The sequence below is a fragment of the Zalophus californianus genome, chromosome 3 (assembly GCF_009762305.2).
Source record: "Zalophus californianus isolate mZalCal1 chromosome 3, mZalCal1.pri.v2, whole genome shotgun sequence".
Taxonomy (NCBI): domain Eukaryota; kingdom Metazoa; phylum Chordata; class Mammalia; order Carnivora; family Otariidae; genus Zalophus; species Zalophus californianus.
In genome coordinates, this window is record NC_045597.1 from 131,986,316 (window position 1) to 132,011,759 (window position 25,444).

Sequence of the window (25,444 nt, forward strand, 5' to 3'; positions counted from 1 at the left end):
ACAGAGCAACCTCTGTAATTCTCTAAGAAACAAAGTATAGAAAGACCAGGAGCTTACAAAAAGAGAAGAAAGCAGAAGATTCATATGTACATGCCACCAGATCCACAAACACCCAAGTCCACACAGTCTCTGCTGTACTGTGGTGGGGGACAGACCAAGTCCGGTGACAGCTTTTGGGGAAAGCGAGTGAGCTCGCAGAAGACAAAGAAGACTGAGAATGCAGCACACCACAGACCAGCAGCCAACCAACAAACCAACTGTAAGTAAAAGCCCAAACAGAGTAACAGTTCTAACAGCACCACTGCCAAAGAGGGCGGTTATTTTAAATTCTCCCTTTCAAGGGAACAGGGGAAAAAGTGATTGAGGACCCTGAAGAGGAATCAACCTCATAACAGGGACAAGAAAAACAGTTAGTAAACAGCAAGCTCTTACAACTTCTATTTAACACTTAAATAGTAAAGGCACAATTCTCAAATATACATTGCTCACTTACACCTCAGAAACTGTGAGAGCCCCCCGCCCCAAAAAAGGGTATAAGCAAGAATATCATATATCAAAGTTCAGTCTGGTAAAAAAAAAAAAAAAAAAAAATCAAGTTAGTCCTAAAACTGCACTGGTACCTTTTCACATTTCTTCCTCCATTCCTCCCCCGTTCCTCATCTCTAGAGTCCAGCAAGGAGCTGCACAGCACAGCTGGAAGGCACCATGCTCAGTCGCCTCCTGACCCACCCACTCCCAAAGCCTTCAGGACACCTCAGAGAGGCAGCCTTGGTGGGCTACTCCAGGGGACATTTACATGTGAAAAACTACACCGCTTATTCTCAATTATATTTGAGCAATTCATCACATGCAGCCTGATAATGATTTAAGATTTCCTATATTTATATCTTTATTTCCTTAAACTAAAATGTAATATGATCCTTAAAGGCCAAGGGTTATGTGTCATGATATTCCTCATGGTAACTTGCCCAGAGTAGTTCAGTCTACATGGAGATGAATGACTATTCAGTAACCACCGAATCTTTTCCTCTTGCTGCAGAATTGGTTCCCAGGATGCTCAGCTAAGGATAAACAGGCATGGGGTACTCCATATTCTAGATCAGCCATTCTAACACTTATTAATAACTGGCCCAAATGGCTATGTTAGCCTCAACCATGACCTCTGACTCCTTCAACCTGTACCTATATAAATAAAATTTGGGGGTGGGGGTGCAGAAGAACAAAGGATCTTCAGTCATGAATTACCAGTCCAGGGAGTGTGCTGGGTCTCCCACTATCAAGTCTACTCCAGGAATCTCCCAGAGAGTCACTTGATACACTGGAGGTGCATGTGAGGAGGGAAGGTTGGCATCTCACTCCCCAAATGTTTATCTGGTAAGGGCACAAATTTATCAGTTAGCCTTACCCCCTGACTACCAGAGCGAGGAAAAGAGAACTGGTAAAAAGACAGCAGAGTGGAGAGAAGGAGCAGCTATAGGGCCTCCACACACACTCGTGGCTTGGTGTGCTGATGGGGTCAACTGGAAGGTGGTCAAAATCAAGCCATCTTGCCATTACCCCACCCTGGAAGACTGCCTGCCCGCCTCCCTGGGTGAAGGGAAGAAGTGGGGCTGGCTCAGAACTCTTCAGAGGGTCCCACCAGGGCTCCTACCTTCGCACCCGTGCCGAAGAGGACACCGGCAGCCTTTTGGTCTCTGAGAAACAGTGACGACCAAGAGGAGAAAGTAGTAGAGAACGGGACAGTGGAAAAGGCTGAAAGAGCTGGATGTGTCCCCTCGTCAGCCAGAGGAGACCAATGGGGGAGGAGAAGGGGATAAAGGCTAAATTCAATTTAAGATTGAAGTTTAGATTAGACTCAACTTTTTAATATCCTGACTAGAAAATTATGGCCTAATGCCCTGGATGCCATTAAAAGAGGAGAAAGTAAGATTCAACACAGCTCTTTAAATACGGTGACTAAAGAAAAATAAAACTTCCATTTTTCTAGCCTAGAAAGTATAGATTATTCAATAAACTGATTACAAAAGAATGGAATGAAGGATTATTAAATATCTTCTAGCCCTGATTTTTTTCAGTTTCTCATTTTCTGTTAGATCTTCTGGGAGAGAGGAGGTAAAGGAGACAGAATATTTTGAGAAACAAAAGAGATTCATCTTAGCTACTTGGATATTGCTAAAAATACTCCAAGCAAACACTACACTTCCCTGCAACGGAGCAGTTAGTCTAATGCAGTCAAAAGGCCAACCTGACAAGGATCCTTGGTGTGATTTACAATGTGAGAGTTTAAAATGGTATAGCCCATGCTGTGGTAATAAACATTCTTTTTAAGCCATTTAAAGGACTAATACTTCATCTGAACATTCTCAGAGAAAGCTCTCTCTTTCAGGGAGGAAGCAGAATGATGCAATCAAGCCATAAAAAGAGACTGGATCAAAGTACAAAAACCACAACAACTTTTTAACTGAGCTGACCTCCATTGCAAGAAAATCTAGAACCAACTCCAGGCAAATGTGTGGGGTTTGACTTTATTAAATCCCAGGGCTTCTCCATTAAGACAACAAAGGCAAATGGCTGGCACACTGGCAAATTTTCCACCTACGGAACTGAAAAAATCATCCTCAAGTACCTACCACAGCATGCTCTAGGTGTCAGGGAATGCCACCCAGGGCCTTCCTGTGTTAGAGAAAGTGGTTTACTTTTTAATCCAGGGCAGAAGCAAATAAAACCGAGCCAAAGGACTTTGAAGGAGACTTAACATAAATATTTTGTGGCCAGGTATGCTTTATAGCTTCTCCATTATCTGAATTCATTAAAAACTCCACCAAAACTCCTATTTCTCTTGGCGATTATGGTGACTTAACCACTTACCTCACTGGGGAAACTCACTGAGACAAGTAGATTACCAGAGGAGAGTGTAGGGTTTTATTTTCTGAAAAATTTAAAAAAGAGTAGTTCTCATATTTGTGTGACAGTCGGCTTTCCACGTGGGCCAGAGGCTGGGAGCTCAGAAGATAATCTCTAGTTAATTCAAACCAACCAAATTATCAGACTCACTGCTGTCAACTCTAGCAAAGGACCTAATGCATCATGCAATGGAGAAAATGGTTTTCATCCCCATTTGCAAAATGAAAGACAAGCGGCAGTCCTGGTAACAGATGGTCACTGAGTGTCTTATAAACCATCAGGCCCTTGCCAGACACTTTCTGAACCGTCAGCTGATGCACAAAGAGGAGCGGTGTGAAACCAGCACCACAGAAGACTCAATGTCGATGACCGTGAACTGGAGAAGGTGAGGATTCCCTCCCAGGCATCACTTAACATGTAGAAAACACAGCTTAATGTTGGATAGTGACGTGAATGAAGAAAGATAGAAAAACCAATTCTGAGTAAGCCAGAGTTCTGGTAATTTTCTTCCTGTGTTGCCTGTCACCCCAATATTTTCGTTACTTTCCATTTCCTACAGAATACAATACAAATTATGTAGCATGAAATCCATTAGCTCGTCTCTTCCAGTGTATTTTTCTGGACTGACTTTTCTTTCATTGCAAGCTATACAGGGCTTGCAAGCTATACTATACAGTATTTAAATGAGTGCCCACCAGGATCTAAAAACAGAAGTTGGGATTCCTCCTTAGGTACTAAGCAGGAGTGTGACTCTAGGCAAGTAAATGACCTTCTGAGCCTTGAGGTTTTTTCACCTATAAATGAAAATAATATTTGTGTCTATTTCACAGGGGTGTGAGAAGCAAAGGAAATAATGCAGTGGACATTTTACACACTGCCTTGCATATGGTTAACAGGCAGTAAATGCTATCTGTAATAATTATCTCAACAGCCACAGACGGCGAACTTGCAATTCTCTGACTGCATCCTATACTACCCTGAGTCATGCCTGTGCTCATACCCTTCCGGGGGAAATACTCAGATATGCATAGGGCGATACTGTTTAAAATAGGGAAGAGTTGGAAAAACTCTATGCACATACCCTAGAGACCTGAATGTTAGATCCTAAAGGAAGGACCTATATGGGAACCACAGATTCAGACCTTAAACTCACGGATATTGTAGGAAGGTTTACCTTCACAAATCACCTTGTATGTTCAAACAGTCCCTCCTAACAGCTAAAGCGATGAAACAGATAACTGCGTATTTCCATATAATTGTCTCTGATATTTATGAAGATAGAAAAAGTAAGACTCATATACAGGTACATTCTCTTGGTAGCATTTGTTGTATACCAGGGACCAAACAAGTGTTCCATAATAATAAGCCAAGGTCATGAAAATTCACTGCCCAACTTCTGGGGAGCCTAAATGTTAGTAATGTGGAAGGCACTGAATCAGGCCCTGTAATACTAAGAAGCTGGAACCAGAAAGCATCACAAAAGTTAGGAAAGAAATTATACACCACAAGCTAGAGAGAGACATTTAAAATCTTCCTCTACTATTACCACCATTCAAGAATGCAATAGAGAGGGATGCCTGGGTGGCTGTCAGTTGAGCATCTGCCTTCGGCTCTGGTCACTATCCTGGGGTCCTGGGATCGAGTCTGGTGTTGGGCTCCCTGCTCAGCAGGGAGCCTGCTTCTCCCTCTCCCCGTGCTACTCCCCCAGCTTGTGCTCTATATCACTCTGACAAATAAATAAAATATTAAAAAAAAAAAAAAGAATGCAGTAGAGAGAATAATCACCACCCAAAGATACCCATGGCCTAATCTCAGGAACCACGAATATGTTAGTTTACATGACCAATGGGAGAGTATTCTGGATTATGCAAATGGGCCCTTCTCAATCACGTGGGTACTTAAAAGTAGAGAACCTTCCTCATTGTGGTCAGAGAAAGACATGTAATGACAGAGGCAAGGTCAGAAGGATATAAAGTTGCTAGGTCTGCACACAGGCTCCTGGGGCCAGAAGCTACGGAACATGGCCAGGCTCTAGAAACTGGAAAAGGCAAGGGAGTATTTTCAGTTTCTAGTTCCACAATGCAATGAGCTTAGAAGTCACCACTCCATCATAACAAGTAAAAAGCTGACTAGACTGAAACATCAGCTCTTCTTCGATCTGTAAGATAGGAGAAGACACAGGGCAAACACTGCCCCCAAGACTGGAAAAAAGGACAACTACAGAGAGTCTTGGCTTACTGGAACAGAGACTCATGAGTAGAAACCACAGTGAGAACCAGTGCTGGGGCAGGAAAATCTTAACTGCAATTGACAAATCACTAGAGGCTCCCTACAGACAAGTATGAGAGTTAAAAATACCAGGGGCTTCTGCACAGCAAAAGAAACAGTCCACAAAACCAAAAGACAACCGACAGAATGGGAGAAAATATTTGCAAATGACATATCAGATAAAGGGCTAGTATCCAAAATCTATAAAGAACTTATCAAACTCAACACCCAAAGAACAAATAATCCAATCAAGAAATGGGCAGAAGACATGAACAGACATTTCTCCAAGGAAGACATCCAAATGGCCAACAGGCACATGAAAAAGTGCTCAACATCGCTTGGCATCAGGGAAATCCAAATCAAAACCTCAATGAGATACCACCTCACACCCGTCAGAATGGCTAAAATTAACAAGTCAGGGAACGACAGATGTTGGCGGGGATGTGGAGAAAGGGGAACCCTCCTACACTGTTGGTGGGAATGCAAGCTGGTGCAACCCCTCTGGAAAACAGTATGGAGGTTCCTCAAACAGTTGAAATTAGAGCTACCGTTCGATCCAGCAATTGCACTACTGGGTATTTACCACAAAGATACAAATGTAGGGACCCGAAGGGGTACGTGTACCCCCATAGCCAAACTGTGGAAAGAGCCAAGATGCCCATCGACAGACGAATGGATAAAGAAGATGTGGTATATATACACAATGGAATATTATGCAGCCATCAAAAGGAATGAGATCTTGCCATTTGCAACGACGTGGATGGAACTGGAGGGTGTTATGCTGAGTGAAATAAGTCAATCAGAGAAAGACATGTATCACATGACCTCACTGATATGAGGAATTCTTAATTTCAGGAAAGAAACTGAGTGTTACTGGAGTGGTTGGGGGTGGGAGGGATGGGGTGGCTGGGTGATAGATATTGGGGAGGGTATGTGCTACGGTGAGCGCTGTGAATTGTGCAAGACTGTTGAATCACAGATCTGTACTTCTGAAACAAATAATGCAACATATTTTGAGAAAAAAGAAAAAGAAGAAGATAACAGGAGAGGAAGAAAAGGGGAGTATGTCAGAGGGGGAGACGAACCATGAGACATGATGGACTCTGAAAAACAAACTGAGGGTTCTAGAGGGGAGGGGGGTAGGGGGATGGGTTAGCCTGGTGATGGGCATTGAGGAGGGCACGTTCTGCATGGAGCACTGGGTGTTATGAACAAACAATGAATCATGGAACACTGCACCAAAAACTAATGATGTAATATATGGTGATTAACATAACAATAAAAAAATTAAAAAAAAAAAAAAATACCAGGGGAGGGATGCCTTAGGTGGCTCAGTAATTAAACACTGCCTTCCGCTCGGGCCATGATCTCAGGGTCCTGGGATCAAGCCCTGCGTGGGGCTCCCTGCTCAGCGGGGGAGTCTGCTTCTCCCTCTCCCTCTGCTCATGCTATCTCTCTTGCTCACTCTCTTCAAATGAATAAATAAAAATGTTAAAAACAAAAACAAAAAACACCAGGGGAACACAATCATAAGAGGGCCCACAATATTATAAGATTAGAGAGCTCCAGGAGCTTTAGCCAGTTTCTCACAATAAATATCAGAGAAAACCCTCTGAGGCTTCAGCAGGGGGGAGGTGAAAAGGAGTTATTTTGAAATGCACCAGAGCAATCAGTTCTCCGCAACAAAGCCTGCCCTCAGGGGAAACTAGTTAACCAGAGCTGGACCTTCTAGGGTTATCAGAGCCTAGCTAACCCCGGAAAAGGGAAATAGCCAATGCCATGCTCTCACCACCCTGTCCCACCTGAGGAGAAAAAAAAATAAACTCTTGTGAAGTTCACAGTCCAGAAGCACAGACTCACTAAAAGACTGAGACCTAAGCATAGGATTATAGAACACTTCCCCTCCCCCACCTCACAAACACATTACTAAAAGCGTATTTAGAGCAGTTCCTTTTACATAGTACATCATGTCTGCGTTCAAGAACAAAATTTCAAGGCATACCAAAAAGCCAAAAAAAATAATAATAATTTGAAGAGACAGAGCAAATATCAGAACCAGACATGAAATTTAAAATGGGAAATCAATAGAGAAAAATCAACAAAACCCAAAGCAGGTTGTTTGAAAAGATCAAAATTAATAAGCTTCTACCCAGGCTAAGCAAAAAAAAAAAAAAAAAAAAAAAAGAGGACATAAATCACTGATATCAGAAATGAAAGAAGGGATATCACTATAGACACACAGACATTAAAAGGATAACCTAGGAATAACATGGAAACTCTATGCCCATGAATTTAATAACCTAGATGAGCTGGACCGATCCCTTGAAAGATGCAATCTGCCAAAACTTACACAAGAAGAAACAGGCAATCTGAATAGGCTTATATCTATTAAAGAAGTTGAATAATTACCTTCCCTAACAGAAAGTACCAGTTCTGGAGGAGTTCACTGATAAATTCTACCAAACATTCAAGGAAGAAATTATGTCAATTCTCTACAACCACTTTTAGTGGATAGAGGCTAAGGGACCACCTCCTCATTTTATAAAAGCATTATCCTAACACCCAAACCAAGGAAATTACAGACCACTATCTCTGATTAACAAAGAAGCAAAAATTCTCAACAAAATATTAGCAAAGTAAATCCAACAAATTTACAAAAATAATCATGCCATGACCAAGTGGGCTTTACCCTAGGTATGCAAGGTTGAGTCAACATTTGAAAATCAATTAATATAATTCATCAAATCAAGATGCTAAAAAGAAAAATCACATGATTCATATCAATAGATGTAGAAAAATCATTTGACAAAATCCAATACCTATTCATGATAAAAACTCTCAGTAAATTAGGAATGGAGAGGAACTTCCTGAACTTGATCAAGAATATCTATGAAGAACCTAAAGCTAAATCGTACTTAATGGTGAGAAACACAAAGCTTTCTCACTAACATCACATATAAGGCAAGGAGGTCCCTTCTCACCACTTCTTTTCAACATCATACTGAAGTGCTAGCTAATTCAATGAGAAAAGGAAATAAAAGGTATACAGATTGAGGAAGAATAAAACTTTGTCTTAAAAAAAAGAACAACTTTTTCTTCACAGATGACATGATCGTCTATGTAGAAAATCCAAAAGAATAGACAACTAGTAAGTAACTATAGCAAAGTTATGGGATACAAGGTTAATATACAAAAGTCAACTGCTTTTCCATATACCAGCAATAACATAGAACTGGACATTAAAAACAATACCATTTACATTAGCACCCCTAAAAATACAATGCTCAGGTATAAATCTAACAAAATATGTGTAAGATCCATCTGAGGAAAACTACAAAACTCTGATAGAAATCAAAGAAGAACTAAATAAATGAAAGCTATCCAACGTTCACGGATATGAAGACTTAGTATTTTCTAGATGTCAGTTCTGCCCATCTTGATCTGTAATTCCAATCAAATCCCCAACAAGTTATTTTGCAGATAACTGCAAACTGATTCTAAAATTTATATGGAGGAAAAAGGCCCAGAATAGCTAACAGAAAATTGAAGAACAATAAAGTTGAGGGACTGACACTACCCAACTTCAAGATTTCCTATAAAGTTATGGTAATCAAGGGGTGCCTGGTTGCACAGTCAGTTAAGTGTGGTTTTGGCTCAGGTCGTAATCTCAGGGTTGTGAGATTGAGCCCACCATGGGGCTCCCTACTCAGTATGGGGTCTACTTAACACTCTCTCTCCCTCTCCCTCTGACCCCACCCCCTCTCTCAAATTTAAAAAAAGAAAAAACTATAGTAATCAAGACATTGTGGTAGTCATGCAAGAACAGAAAAACAGACTTATGGAACAGAATAGAGATCCCAGAAATATACTCTATAAATATGGTCAACTGATTTTTGACAAAGGAGCAAAGACAACAGAATAGAGCAAAGATCTTTTCAACAAATGGTGCTGGGACAATTGGAAATCCATATGCCAAAAAAAAAAAAAAAAAAAAAGTGAATCTAGACATAGACCTTACATCCTTCCCAAAAATTAACTCAAAATGGATCACAGACCTAAATGCAAAATGCAAAACTGTAAAATTCCTAGGAGAAGATATAGATCTTGGGTACAATGATGCCTTTTTAGATACAAAAGCAAAGGCACAATTCATGAAAGAAATAATAAGCTAGACTTCATTAAATTCAAAAACTTCTGCTCTGTGAAAGACAGAGTCAAGAGAATGAAACATTTACAAAAGACATAACTGATAAAGGATCGTTGTCCAGAATATACAAAGAACTCTTGAAACTCAACAATAAGAAAAAAGAAAAATGGGCCAAAACTTTAACAGAAACCTCACCGAAGAAGATATACTGATAGCAAATAGCATATGAAAAGATGTCCCACACAAATGCCATCAGGGAAATGAAAACTGAAACGAGAGACCACTATATACCTATTAGAATGGCCAAAATGCTAGTGAGGATATGGGGCAAGAGGAACTCTCATTCACTGCTGGTGGAAATGCATCATGGTACAGCCACTTTGGAAAGCAGTTTGGCTTTTTTTTTAAATAAAACTAAACCTACTTTTACCATACAATCCAACAATTACACTTCTTGGTATCATCCAAAAGAACTGAAAACTATGTCTACACAAAAGCTTGCACACGGATATTTGTAACAGCATTATTCATAATTGCCAAAACTTGAAAGCAACCAAAATGTCCTTCAGTAGGTGAATGGGTAAACAAACAATGTGTCTGGAACACAGTGGAACATACAATGTGTTTTATTCATAGCTAAAAAGAATCCAGTCTGAAAAGCCTATGTCCTGTACAATTCCAAACACTGGACATTCTGGGAAAAGCAAAACTAGGGAGACAGTAAAAAGATCAGGTGTTGCCAGAGGTGTGGAAAGGCAGATCCCAGAGGATTTTAGGGTAGGGAAAATACTCCAAGCACTGAGTGCAGAGCCAGACATGGGGCTTGATCTCACAACCCTGAGATCACGACCAGAGCCAAAACCAAGAATCATAATGGTGGATACATGTCATTATAAATTTGTTCAGCCCCACAGAATGTACAGCACCAAAAGTGACCATAATGTAAACTATGGGCTTGGGGTGATAAGGAAGGGTCAGTGCAGGTTCACAGATTGTCACAAATGCACCACTCTGTTGGAGGATGTTGATAATGGAGGAAGTGAGGCATACGTGGGGTCAGGAGGTAAAGGAAACTTCTTTATCTCCCCCCACCAATCTTTCTATGAACCGAAAATTGTTTTAAAAAAATAAATTCTTTAAAAAGCCAAAGAAACAGACTCTCCTTTAGAGCCTCCAGAAAGGCACACAGCCCTGAGGACACCTTGATTTTAGGCTGAGACCCGTGTTAGACTGCTCACTTCCCGAACTATAAAATCATAAATGGGTGCTCATTTCGGCCACTAGGTTTGTGCTAATTTGTTACAGCCACAAGAGATAACTAATACAAAGACCAGCCAATGAAATTCACTGGGCAGCAGAGATTTCCCACTATACCACCAGTTAGCAACTGTATGAATCTTACCAAGGAGAACAAAGTTTTCCACCGCTCTGGGAATTGCAAAGTAAAGTTGAAACTATATTCTAGGGAGTCTAGTTTCGATGGGGAAAGAAAAGTTAATATGAAGAAAGCTCCCAAACTGAAATATGCTTGTTACCTTTCCAAGACCCGCCATTTCCAGGAAGAAATCTTACCACTCATTATCTCCAGGGATATGGTAACTGAGACCTGAAATAACTTTGCAAACAGCCCTCAGAATTATTCAGCTCTGATCAAGAGGACAAGTCCTAAGAGACAACCTTCCCCGAGAACACCGGAGAGGAGAATTTTTAGAATGCGAAGAGCAGGAGGTTACCTCATCAGCAGCTAGGAAAGGCGGAATATAAAAAAGGTTAAGGGAGACAGCCTCTGCATAGTGACAGAAAGGATTACTTAAAATACTAAGGCCTTTGTTAAAATTTCAGCCAGGGTATCAGGTAATTAACGTTGACTTAAATGCCACCAAAGCTTTTTAAGGTACCCACTACATTTGAGACATGTTCTCTCCTTGCCTATCTGTTCAAGGACATTAAAAAGCTCATGAGAAAGAAGAGTTCAGGGAAGATGTGAAAGTCCCCAAAATGTGACCAAGCTCTTGGCCCGGCGAGGAGGACGGACTGCTGGCCAGAGCACTGAGGAACTTATGAAGAGAGAAAGGAGAGGAAGGAAGCACCACCACCCCCACCGCCCTCCCGCAGGTTAAGAGTCGGGTCCTACTCCTGGCACGGACAGCGATGGGACATGGGAAATGGCACAATCCACTGCACTTCTCTGAGGTTAGAGGAGAGTTCCCCTGAAAACATTCTGCATCAGAGCTATAGTTATGGGTAAGCTCCACAGACCCATGCAGCTTCTACTGTAGGCTATTTATAGGAGCCAGGAAGACTTTTTTTTTTTTAAACCAGGGAGCAGGGGCGCCTGGGTGGCTCAGTCGGTTGAGTGTCTGTCTTTGGCTCAGGTCATGATCTCAGGGTCCTGGGATCGGGTCCCCATCGGGCTCCCTGCTCAGCAGAGAGTCTGCTTCTCCCTCTGACCCTCCTCCCTCTCATGCTCTCTCTCATCCTCTCTCTCTCAAATAAATAAAATCTTTAAAAAACAAAACAAACAAAACCCACAAGGGAACATTCTGCCAGAGAGGGGTCTGGAAGAAATAGCGTATCACATAGACACTTCAAAACTCACACACTGAGCCTTGACCCCGAGACTCAGAGGCAGGGACAGCCCACGGATGCTGGGGGCGACCCTGGAAGTAATCCAAACTGGGTATATAGGAAGGGCAGCGCTCACCCCTGTCAGGGTCCTCGCCCAGCAGGGCTTCCTCTGTACCTCGGCCCCAGACACTGCCCCACAGTTCTCAGAGCATGGAGCCCACATATGTTTTTAAAAATAAAATATAGAGATTATATTCAAAGTATTACCTTGCTTGGGAACTTTTATAGAGAAAACCTAGTAAAGAAGTATTTTTTTTTGCACCCATTTTCACTATAACATCAAAAATAAGAGCTAAAAAACTTATGAGGCCTCTTGATATTAAAAGTTTGTGAGATCCGACTTTACTTTTTTTAAAAAAAGTATTTATTTAGAGAGAGAGACAGAGATAGCGACAGAGATAGTGAGAGAGAGTGAGAGTGAGAGCAGAGGGAGAAGCAGGCTCCCTGCCGAGCAGGGGGTCTGACGTGGGGCTCGATCCCAGAACCCTGGGATCATGACCTGAGCCCAAGGCAGACGCTCAACCAACCGAGCCACCAAGGCGCCCCCTGAGACCTGCCTTGAGTTAAGAATCACTCAGGTGACACTTGTGTAACACACAGTCATTAAGGGTCTATCCCATGCTGGATGCTGTGTAAGGCTCTAAAAGCATAAAGGCAATCTCTCATTTCCTCCAACTGATAGGTCCCACAGATGTCACTTCCTCTAACCTGGGGTACTCACAGCCAGCAGCCAAGAGAGCATTTCTTAAAGAATACGTACTAGAAGGAAGAACCCAAAAAAACAGCTGCAAAATGGAAACCTACGTTTGTGTTCTATCATTGGTGAGCACGTTATATTCAGGACTCATTCATTCGTGTGGCTTCTCGGTGCAGGGCCTTAGTTAAAACCCTGCCCTAAGAACTAGATGGATAGTGACATCCTCTGCTGAACCCAGAGCCACAACCAGCCCCTCTAATCCCCATGTGCCTTGATACCAGGCTTACTCGGTTATGTATCTCCAGGTTTCTCCAAGTCTGAGGGCATACCACAAGGGTCAAAATTCAAGGCTGAAAGAGACTTTTTCTATTGGGCAGTTTTCAAACGTCATTTTTGCACATAGAAGCTTTTATATGCTGCCATACCGAAAAAACTGGGAACTCTGTAAATATCAAATAATACATTTTAAGTAATATGTTTTGGCACAGTCATTCAAAATATAAGGTAGCCACTTAAAAGGACTGTGTAGCTCTAGCTTCATTGACATGAAAAGATAACAGAGACATTACCAAATAAAGCAGATTATAAAACATTGTGTTACGTGAAAGTAAATTTTACAAGTGTTACTGTAAAATATTTTAAGTCTACATTAATGTAAGTGTAGAAAAAAAGACCAGAATATTCATAGAGAAGTTAACAATGATGTATTAGCTGAGCAGTAAGATTGTGAATTTTATTTCTTGTTTTTTTCCTGTGATTTCCTAAATTTCTAAGATAATCATTTACCACTTGAAAACAAAGAACTCTTTACATTCCCTATTGCTGAAAGTCTTCGTACTCAAACATCTTCTTGCTCCACTGTCAAAAAAAAAAAAAAAAGTGACTTTATCTCACCATGGTTTTTAATTCTTCTGTTTTGCTTTCCTTACATTACCAAATTTTCCTTCATATAAATCTTCCTTCCTTTAGCATGTTCACCAGCAGAAGGATTTCGTACATGCAAAAGGCCTATACTCTACACCACCCCACCATCACCTGTCCTTATGCCAACTCCCTATCCACACCACTGGATGAACACCTGAAAACCCAGTCTCCAGCCTATGTGTACTAGCTCTGTGACCACAGAAAAGTTACTTAATATCTCCCATCTCTCTTTTTCATCTGTGGGCAGCAAACAAGGGATGAAGGGAAAAATGAAATCAGGCATGTGATGTGACAGTGCTTTTAAAATTATAAAACTGCTATATGCATCATCTCTAAAATATTTGCAGATATTCCTGTCACAATATTTAATGATGAGTTTATCAGGAAACACTGTTAAAAAAAATATTTACATCAGGGGCCCCTGGATGGTACAGTCAGTTAAGCATCTGACTCTTGGTTTCAACTCAGGTCATGATCTCAGGGTTGTGAGATCAAGCCACACATCGGGGCTCTGAGCTCAGCGAGAAGTCTGCTAAAGTTTCTTTCTCCCTCTCCCTCTGCCCTTCTCCATGCTCACTCTCTCTCCAAAACAAATCTTTAAAAAAAAAAAAAAAATCTACATGACATCTTAATAAGAGGACAGGTCAATATAACCATCCTAAGTGCACATGAGTTTCTTACTGCACTCAAAATGGAACTGAATAGAGCCTGGCCATGGGGTCAAGTGGGGAAGAACAAAGACCAGTGTATTAAAAAGTCCTAAGTTCAAGACCCAGTCTGCTGCTTCTACACTGTGTGGTATTGGACAAATTACCCCCATGACTTTGCACCTTAATCTCATCTGTGAAATGTCAATAACAACAAGATTGATGTGGAGGTTTTATGATGATAAAGAAGACAAAGCACAAACAGCGCTTATCTCCATGCCTGGCACGTAGTAGGATCTTCATCTTTTTGAAGGATCTCATTGACAATAAAGCCAAGATGTATGGCAATGACTCCAATTCGCAGAGGAAAGGAATTTACCAAAAGAGAACATTCCAAAAAACTAAGTAAAATGCCAAAGTATTTTTCATATTAAAGAACTGTATTGCTAGTAACTTGGTGCCCACAAAATAATACATACTACTCTACTAAACCACAAATGTGGTCTCGTCAGAAATAATTTAAGTCTTTAAGTCAATCAGAGAAAGACAAGTATCATATGACCTCACTGATATGAGGAATTCTTAATCTCAGGAAACAAACTGAGGGTTTTTGCTGGAGTGGTGGGGGGTGGGAGGGATGGGGTGTCTGGGTGATGGACCTTGGGGAGGGTATGTGCTATGGTGAGCGCTGTGAATTGTGTAAGACTGATGAATACAGACCTGTACCTCTAAAACAAACAATACATTATATGTTAAAAAAAAGAAGATAGCAGGAAGGGAAAAATGAAGGGGGGGGAATTGGAGGGGGAGACAAACCATGAGAGACTATGGACTCTGAGAAACTGAGGGTTCTAGAGGGGAGAGGGGTGGGGGGATGGGTTAGCCTGGTGATGGGTATTAAAGAGGGCAAGTACTGAATGGGGCGCTGGGTGTTACACGCAAACAATGAATCATGGAACACTACATCAGAAACTAATGATGTAATGTATGGTGATTAACATAATAAAATAAAATTTAAAAAAACTAAACAAAACAAAAAAAATGTTTTTAAATAATTTAAGTTTGATAAGGCCCTTCCCAAAGACCACAGCCTGACACTGCCCCTGGATTCAACTTAACCATTACTCTTCTCAAAATCTGGATGTTAAAAAAAAGAAAAACACTGGTTACCAAGGGAACAAGTAACCCAAAAATAACATTCAGACAAAAGGGTTCTCACGTTCCTTTAACTACCCATAGCTTTTCTTTTTGTCTGTCTCCTTATTGCCTTTATCACTTTCTACCTTGTGTCAGAGTCATTTGAGCGAGACCTGATCTCTCCGCCTACACAGTGGGCTCTGTGAGTGCAGAAACCCTGTCTTATTCATTTGGATTTTCAACAAAGCTGTGCACAAAGGCGGCCATAAATAGGCAGTTTGTTGGGGTGGGGCGGGGGGGGGGAGGGTTGTACCTGAAAGCATTACCACAACTGAATACTATACCCACACTATTTAACCTTTGGGGGAAAAATTAATCAAGCCTCCCAACCACTTGACTAGTAAAAATTATGCAATTAACCCAATTTTCCAGGCTAGAGAACCATTTAAGAATTCTAATTCCTCTTGAATGATGATAATGCGAAATTAGAATTCAGACACACCGATGCTAAAACAGTGATCAACATTGTTTTTATCAGCTTGTTTTCTTTATGAAATTATGATTTACTAAGTCTATACCAATAGCTCAAGTTCACCTTTTAATAGAGAAATTAAAATAAGTCAAATCAGGCTATATTGTCATGCTGAAGGATTTTTATTGAAATAAATATCCTATTCTAGAGATCATCTTTTTCTACAAGCAGGAAAATAGTTTCATTGGGGTCTTTAATTGGCCCATCAAGGTGTAATGACACTGCTATCCAAAAATGAGGTAAATTCATGATGAGCACATGGATGGACTGCCCCAGTCCAGAGCACCTACGTATGGCAACTGTCACAGTTGCCTTCCACAAAACTGTAACTGTGATCCATCCGGCTGAGCTAAGTACAAACAGCATCTACACAAAGGAATTCACCATTTAACTGATGGATTTATCACTTTTCCAGATCACTGGGCCTGGTTCTCAAAAACATATGTTTTATGTCAGATACACGACTAATTCTATTTTATGAAAAATATAGTAATGGCAAAATATTTGTACAATCTTCAATCAGAAATGATAGTACCATCTATTGACAGTATATAAATTATGAGATGGCCCACTTAACATCTTTCTCCCATATGTGTTTAAGAGGAGTTCCTTATGCTGTACCTTGATGCTCAGGTTTTTTGATAACACAGGTGACATTACCATATATACAACTGGCAAGAAAACATTTCCATAAAAGTACTCAAAAGAAAAATCTACTTTTTTTAACTATCTCCAGCATTTAACATCAAGACCTAAAGTCTAACCCTTTTTTCTCAAGCCTTACATTTGGCAGGTCGGTTTTAAGAACAAGGTAAAGCAACAGTGTATTTTTTTCAAGGAACAAATTAGCCTTTTCCTCTTTAGTCTTTTGCCTATGATCACCAGAAATGAATGGAGAAACAAGGATTGTAGCTACCATGTATTCGTCTTTTCTTATAGAATGTGACATCTTGAAAAGTAAAATATCTCCCAGTTTCCTACTTACCGAATGAAGGGGAAGCTTACCTGGCATCTTGGGGCTGGGGGTGGGAGGACAGAGAAGGAAGCCCTACTTCTAGCAGGTAAGTCTATAAAATGCTACGTAAAAGAAAGTCAGAATGATGTTTTCCAAGACGTAATGGGCAGCTAACCATATAGCATTAGTTAAGGATGAAAGGCCTGCTTGAACTCAAATCTCTCCCCACTAGCAGGTGGAACACAATACACATAAATGTTATGCCCAGATGGCCGCAGGGAGTAAGAAGGACAAGCACACTATCTCCCAAAACGACAGCCACACACTGGCTAGACCAGTGATTCCCAAAGACAGAGTGAAGGTCCATTTTTGTGTGTATGTGTGTCTATTTATATATATGTACACACATATATCAGAATCTTGGAAGGAATGAGAGGGTACAAAAGAAGAAGGCATGGATTCTCTAATCTGATAAACACCGGCCAGAACAATCCTCCAGCTTCGTCTCACATGGGCTGGTTTAGGAGGCAGTTCATCTGGGCCCAGAGAAGGAGTAAGCGATCTCGAGTAAATTTCAGATGGGGAACGGGGAATGAAGAAATCGTATCGTGGGCACCAACACTGGGTGGCGGGGCTTTGATCCTTGAGGAGCATGTAACTTTGGAGGTTTCTAAGAGAAGTTGGACCTGTGAGGGAGGGCTGGTGGCAAGAGAGGAGGGCAGGTGACTGCCACCTTGCACACAGGGGATCACGGAGGGCAATTCCATGAGCCACATTTGTTTATGACTTAAACAGTGACTCGGGGACGCCTGGGTGGCTCAGTCGGTTAAGAGTCTGCCTTGCCTCTCTCTCTCTGGCAAATAAAATCTATAAACAAACAAACAGTGACTCCTAGACTCCTCTCATAGATGTGCTCATAGACTCCTCTATGAATGTTTTTAAATATTGTGTTTCTGTGTCAATTACAATCACACACTCGCGCACACAGATTTATATGCTGGGACATCAGGGCTCAAGCTATCAGCTCCACTTTATAGTCACAATCACTAGCCTCAAGGGATCGCTGGTGCAACCTCTTCATCCTACCACATTCCCCTGGTAAATTTACTCTCCAGCTCTCCTACACTGTTATCTTCACCTCTCAAACCTCAAACATCTTTCCCTTCCTCACTTTCAACTGATCACGCTCCTTATTTTCCTGAGGACATATAAACAACAGAAGGGGATTTCTGCCTTCCCGCCACATCCAAATGCATCCATCTCCTGGCACCTCGGCCTGTGCTTCCATCATGGTGTCTGCGCTGTCCAACAGGGGGCCTCTCCATTCTTCTAAGGCTGACATCTATGCGTGGGCCTGGGTGTCATCCCATCCACCCATCTGAGGACACCAGTCTTACCATGTCCCCTCCCTCATTCCAGGTTTCCTTCCCATTAACTTATACACAAGGCCTTTTTCAAAAGGACTCCCTTCACCCCATGTTTTCGTTGGGCTATCACCCCATTTCTCTGCTCCCCTGGACAGTACATTTCTGTTACATTATCTCTACTAACAAGTAACCTATTCTTGCTAGCTCGTGTTCTCTCTTGACACTCTGTCCCGAATCCAGTTCAGCCAGGATTCTGTCCCCAACACTCCACCGAAACAACTCTTGCCAAGGTCAAGAATGCGCTGCATTTTGCCAAATACAATGTGATTTCTTCGTTCCCACTGTACTTGATGAGGAGCAGCTCCTACAGCTTTTTACTCCTCCTTTCTTGAGACATTTCCTCTGGTTGGTTTACAGGACCATGCTCTCCTCTACCCCACCAGGCTCTCCTTAGCAATCTGTTGATGGCTCTGTATCCACGTACCACCTGAGAATGTGCCAGATGACTTGTCTTCACTCACTCACATGATTTCATCTAATTTCATAGCTTTAAGTACCATATGCGCCAATAGTTCTCAAATTAGTATCTCTAGCCCAGAACTAGATCTCCTGTGACATCTAGACACATGCACCCAAAGGCCTACTTGACACCACACCCACATCATCCACTAGATAACCCAAGATCACTACTGAATTCTTGATTCCACCCAAACCCGGACCTCCACCTCTCTTCCCCTCCATTCATCCATATTTTCAGGCCCAAACCTTGGGCAATCTTTGAATTCTCATCTCCATCCAGAATTCAATAATTATTTGCCACCTCCATTACTCCTTGGCCTGGTCCAGATCACATCACAGCTCTCTGCATGGCTGCAACAGCCTGCCAAGGGGCTCTGCGCTTCCACCCTAAATGGTCCCTGGATGGTCTATGCTCCATAATTCAATCATAGTGGTTGTAAAATGTAACTCAGATATGCTCACAAATTTCCAATGGTTTCCTACCTACTAACAGTGAAGTCCAAAGTCCTCAGCACAGGCTACATGGCCCTACAGGATTCAGCCCCTGCTAACTCTCTGACCTGATCTCCTACCCCTTTGGTCACACTGTTTCCCTGGCTGTTTTTATAATTGCTTATAACATGCTTCCTGCTCAGAATCTTTGCAATCACTGTTTGCTCTGCCTGGAACTCTCTTGCTGCAAACAATCTCATGGCTTGGGTGTCTGCTCAAATACTACTTTATTTAGAGAGCCCTTTTGTGGTAGGCAGAATTCTATGATGGTCTCCAATACCGCTGTCCCCTGGTGTACATGCCCTGCATAATCCTCTCCCCTGGGTGTGAACGAGACCTTTAAATATGATGGGCTATCACTCCCATGATTAAGTTACTTAATATAGCAAAGGTAAAGGGATTTTGTAGATGTAATTAAAGTTCCAAAGCAGTTGATTTTGACTTAATAAAAAGGGAGATTAATGTAGATGGAACTGGCTTAATCCAGTGAGAAACCTTTAACAGAGGGACTGAGCCCTTGAGGAGGAGGGGAGATGGTTTCCTCCTACCCTTGGGGAAAAAAAAAAAAAAAAAAAGGCAAAGTCCTGCTGTGAACTGTGTGTGCGGTGGGTGGCCTGTAGGAGCCAAAGACCTCAGTCCGCAACTGCCAGGAACTGAACTCTGCCAACACCCAAATTAGCTGGAAGAAGACCTCAAGCTCCAGATGAGCATGCCTTAACTGCAGTGTTATGAGACACAGCAGAGAGCCCATCTAAGGTGCGCCCAGACTTCTGACCTACAGAAATGGAGAGAATAAATGGCTGTTGTTGTAAGCCCCGAAATTTGTGCGAACTTATTACACAACAGTAGAAATCTACTATGCCTTCTTTAATATAGAATAGCACCCCCATACTTTCTATGTTCCTGATGTAGATTTTCCTTCAGAGAACTTGATTAATCATGAAAGTAATATGAATATTTGAATATTTCCTTTCCCTGCCTCTAGAATGTAAGTTCCTAGAAGGCAAGAAATTTAAAATTGTCTTTTTTTTCCCCCGTTGCATCACAGCACCTAGAACAGCACCATGCACATAGCAGATGCTCAATAAATACTTCCAGAGTGAATGGATTTGCTGCTTACATTTATGTCAGCACAGGGTGACCACAAAAACTTAACAGCATTTAACTTTTAATTTTAAAAGGTTATTTCTCAAAGTAGAAGGACTGCCCTTAGAGGAAACCAACTATACATTTTTGGGAGATTCAGGAGTTCTCAAAAATGAAAAAAAAAAAAAACTGGTTTAAATGAATACCTTGAAAACATTTAGGGGAAAAAAAATGTATATAATCAGGCACAAACATATATTCACCAAAAGTCATATTAAAATTCATTTCTAGAAATAAAATTCATTTCTATTTTTTGGAAGTGTTTCTAGGTGGTTAGATTCAGAAAAAAAAATCATTGATATCTCAATTTCAGTAACACTTTTAATGGATCCTTTTAGGATATCCCTCTGAGTAGTTAGTTAAATGTCCACTAAAAAGCAGTAAAGTCAACAGGATTTGTTTCTGGTTGAGCAACTAAACGAAAAAATACTGATTATTAAAAACCACGCAAAAAGTGATTGGTTTCTAACAGATGCCAGAAGCCTCTGTTCTACTTGAACTGCTGAACACGTTAAATCAATGTTGTAGATAAAGAGGTAAAAGACAGGTTCATCAGATGGGCAACTGAAATATATCCAAACATTATAACTAATATGCCACATGACAATCATGAGTGAAATATGGGCAGGGGGTGGAGAGGGGAGGCAAGCAATGGGTCAAAACCAACAGGTTCACTATTACAGTGACAAATGTTAAGACATATAGAATGAGTTTTAAAATACAAGTTGTCGTTCAAATTAGGCTGGATAGCCCTTCAAGTGGAAATAACAAAATCAGAGGCTTTGTTTGGCTGTTAGGTCATGCTAGATCAGTCACCAAAGTGCATGGCTATTTCAAAGGGAATGGAAATTTAGGCTGATTTAGGAGAAATACGGACTGTAAACAGAAAAGAAAAAAATCGCATAATCTCACTATTGGACTCTAGCCTGCTAAGGCCACATCTGGAAGCCTGCATTTAAATATGGGTGTTACAACATTAAACTGGAAAACGACTCCATGAAGAAAGTTCTGAAGTCAAATGGGTTTTAGAGTAAACTAACTTACATTCCTCCCCTGCAGAATATCTTAGAACCTTTAATATGTTAATATTCCTTGCGATTTTCAAAATAAAGAGTGTGTGTGTGTGTGTGTGTGTGTGTGTGTGTGTGTGTGTACAGATAGATGGACACTATGCACTGTTTCTTAGCTTATTTGAAGATGGAAGATAGGACCAGGGATCTAAGCCACAAACTCAGGAAGAAACCATGTAGGCCCACGAGGAACAAGGTAACAAAAGCAGGTGCAGACTACATGTCAATAAAGGATCGTGAGGATATAGAATATGACGAGAAGCAAGGCTACTTGCACTGTTTTTCCTAGGAAACAGGAACAAGTCTTGTAAAACTACAAATGGCTCTCAGAAAAACAAGGGGATGCGCTTCTTCTATATTGTTCTAGTACCTAAAGCAAAACAGTCTCTGGAGGTAAGGCTCAGGAATATGTATGTGTTTTAAAACACTCTCCATAAGAATTTAATCCAGAGAACCTGGTATCTGCTCTGAGGGTCAGAATTGGGGCCCCGACAGGAAGATGAGTTGAATCTCAAGGTAGAAGGTGAACCGTAACAAAGCGTTTTAGTATCATAGAAGTGATTCACGGAAAAAGAGCTCAAGTATGCACAGGGGCGAAGTAGGTATCCAGCACGCCACTAAAAAAAAAAATTCCTGCATATATCAAGTAGGAGACTGGATGATGGGACTCTAAAGGTCACTCCCAACACTGCACACTCAAGTGGGCTGGATGGTAACCTCCATGGTCTCGTTCACGACTGTATCTCAGGAGCAAATACGGAGCCTGGCACAGTGGTTTTATCACAAATACTGGCGGAATGAATAAACGAACAAGTGAAAAATAAAAGTGGTATCTGATTCCAAAGTCAAACAAGAAAGGAATGGGCTATTTCATTCTTTGGAGATCACTAAATATGCATAATTATGAATCATAATCAAGGTTACTTTCAAAAATAAGGAAAATGGTCTTTGTAATAATTTCACTTCTTGACTGGGAAATCATCTCTGAATTAAATCACACCAAAGCTTGCCGTGCAGTTCCCCTGGTAAGCATGTGAAAACACACTGCAGATTGTAAATGACCATCAGAAGTAAGGGGTGATTATGGCCACGATTATCTACCATGTCAGACTAAACTAACTCAGACAGCTGGAAACTAACCTTGAAAATGAATCCGCTTTTTATAGCCAGGGCTCTGAAAATGGTCCATCAGCCATGTGTTTTATTTGATTGTCAAAGGAGAACATATGTGTAACTTATTTTAAAACACCTTCAACAATGTGACAGTATCCTGATTGACTTGGTGAGTGAAGCTGTTTATAATTAAGTGGAAGCAAGTATGTCTTCTGACACCATATTCTTAACAAAGAATACACACCAAGATGGACCTTACAGTTTAGAAATTCATGAAACAGAAAGAACTTTCATTCACTAGATAAAAGTCGACACTGTCAGGCACCATATTTGTATCCATTTCCTAGAAGACTGAGGGTTCTTTCAAAATACATCTGTCATTTAGCCACAGCAGCTGATCAAACCTGCCACTGAAAAATGTTCTGAAGAGGCAACCTGTAGAACAAGCATGGTTTATTTCTGTCAGACTGACTGCTGAAGTGTGAAAGAAACTCATTAAAAATCTCTTACTGTGATCTTACATTGTAAAAAATATTTTTTTAAAAAAAGGAAAAGCCCAAGAAAGAAAAGGCAAGGAAAAAAAAATACTTAATGAAGGGTACACTGAGCCTGCAGATGCACTCAGCTGGTGCTTTCTTATTCTTCTGTAGTAAGCAATTAGAAAAGAGCAATTAGTCCACGGAATACAGCATACACACTAGCTGTTTGGTGAAATCAAATAAGTTAACAATTTTATTTTATGCTAATATTATGAAAACTTAATGGAGATAAGAATATTGTACTCTAGGAAAAGCAATACAAAATAAACAGTATTAGTTACCTTAATCTTAAAACAAGGTTCACAGCGCAAGAAGCTTCTCTATAGTCTTCGCTAGCATTGGGTAGGCCCTTTAAAAACAAAACCGCAAAAAACAAATTAATAAAATCATGATACCCCTTGATTCACACAACCCTTTTTTTCTGGAAATTTCCAAACGAGGTCTTTATACACATGGCAGGTCCTGTTTGGCCACATAACAGCTCCCTGTGAAGGCTGGAACGATGCCTTATTCCCATCCCAGTTGGAGAGCCAAATGTTTCAAACAGAAAACCTCGCTGTAGGGTGGGCCCTATGAACAAGTGGCATAAGACGCAGTAAGGCCAAAGAAGAAGGGTCAGCCAATCTTAAAGGAGCATCCCTCAAGCTGAGCCACTGCCCGTACCCACTGGGATTTGGTGACGCACAAAGGCCAGGCACCTGAAACCTTCGGAGGCAGAGGAAGGTGGGATCGAGTAGGGATCTTCCCTGCCTTTCTCACCTACGACCTATTTCCTTAAATACAGACGGTCAACCACAAATGCCTGCTTCCACAGGAGCTCCCTACTCCTGTGAATCCCTGGACATGAGTAGACCTTCCTGCTGGAGTAGAGGGAGAGAGATTTCGGATCAAGACTTGGCTCTGCCACTGACCAGATGTGCAACCATGAGCAAGTCATTTTTTGAACCTCTTTTCCCACTTACAAAATGGGGATAATACCAGTCTCAAAAGTTTGCTGGAAGAACAAACAGTATACATGAAAATGACTTATCACTATAATGTGTTACATAATACTAGTTACCCTAATCCCCTTTCCTGTTTCCCTTATTCTATTTGCCTTCTGACAGATTATTATTCCTAACTTGCCTTTTGTCCCTCAACCGGTCCTCACAATTTATCTCAAGTTGTTTTACTGAGTTGCCTGATACAGAGTAAAAAGACCTAAACTGAATCCCGGCTCTGACTAGTTCTATAACCTTGTTCTATAACCTTGCATGAACCACTTAACCTCTGCAAGTCTATGCTTCCTCGGCTATAAAACAAGGGCCAAGGACTAGATGTCTGATCTCAAACAGGCTTCCTGCAACCATAAAATCCTCTCTCTCTCTCTCCTCAGTTTACAGCTGCTTTCAGAAAATACCCATCAGGTAGGATGGAAATGAGTTTATCGATGGATATGCAGATCTGGGGGGGCAGAGTTGTGATCCCAAGGCTGGTGATGCTTGATAGTATAACGATTTTAGAGCAAAAGGGCTTGCCTATTACTTATACAGCAAAACCAGAATGGTGGCCTGCACCCTGGTACTATGTCCATGACCCTCCCCTGTGCTGCTCAGCACCCTGCATCAGCACCCAACACAACTCATGGCGCATGTTTTCCATCATGTAACTTTTAATATAAATAAATTTCAGTCCCTGGACTTTTATTTTTACAAGGCAAGTTGTAGAGATAAATTGGCCCATAAAATTCAATGGTAAAACAATTATGAAAACAAGTTGTAGAAATCCAACCGAGAGCCAAAAAGAAAAAAAAGTATCAACTCTACAGTTTGTGGCTAGAATCTAACAGAATGGGGAGTCATTTTCTTTCCTTTTCTGATTTCACATGGTACCAACAATTTCAGAAGCAGTGTGGTAATCAATCCTTGCTCTTGAACCTATCATTTAAAGGTTGGAGGTCCTGAAAATCATGATCAATAGTAACAGTACTCTTTTCTCCATACCTATTAAAAAAAGAGTTTACAAGCCCCTGATTTTGATGGACTGCCCTGAAACTGTCTATCTTCCGAAAATGTTGGTTTTTCTAAAAATAGGTCTACTGGTGGAGAAACGTACCTGAGAGTCCTGCACAGAGAGGGACTGTATCTGCTCGGGTATACTGCTGGCATTCACTGCCATCTGTTAAGAGAGACACCGTTACAGCACTTAAGGAAACCAAAATGAGACAGTAAGGTCAGCGTGCTTACACCAAGTCCCAATTATCAGAGACAATTTTGCATAAGTAATTTTAAATTGTTTTTTTGCCCCAAAGTGTGGTCCTTTGAAACCCTTCATGGGAATCACCTAGGACGCATAGTAAAGATTTCTGGGCCCTGCCTAG

The 25,444-nt window shown here is 41.1% G+C and overlaps 1 protein-coding gene across 3 annotated transcripts in view; it reads right to left on the reverse strand.

Moving 5' to 3' along the window:
- Positions 1-25,444, reverse strand: part of STK39 (serine/threonine kinase 39) — a 296,995-nt gene that overhangs the window by 92,132 nt on the left and 179,419 nt on the right. For all 3 annotated transcript variants that reach the window (XM_027591011.2, XM_027591010.2, XM_027591012.2), the window contains 2 exons: positions 25,180-25,242; positions 23,367-23,434 (listed from right to left, as the gene is read on the reverse strand). In XM_027591011.2, coding sequence (XP_027446812.1) covers positions 23,367-23,434; positions 25,180-25,242 — 131 coding nt within the window. The remainder of the gene's footprint in view (positions 1-23,366; positions 23,435-25,179; positions 25,243-25,444) is intronic.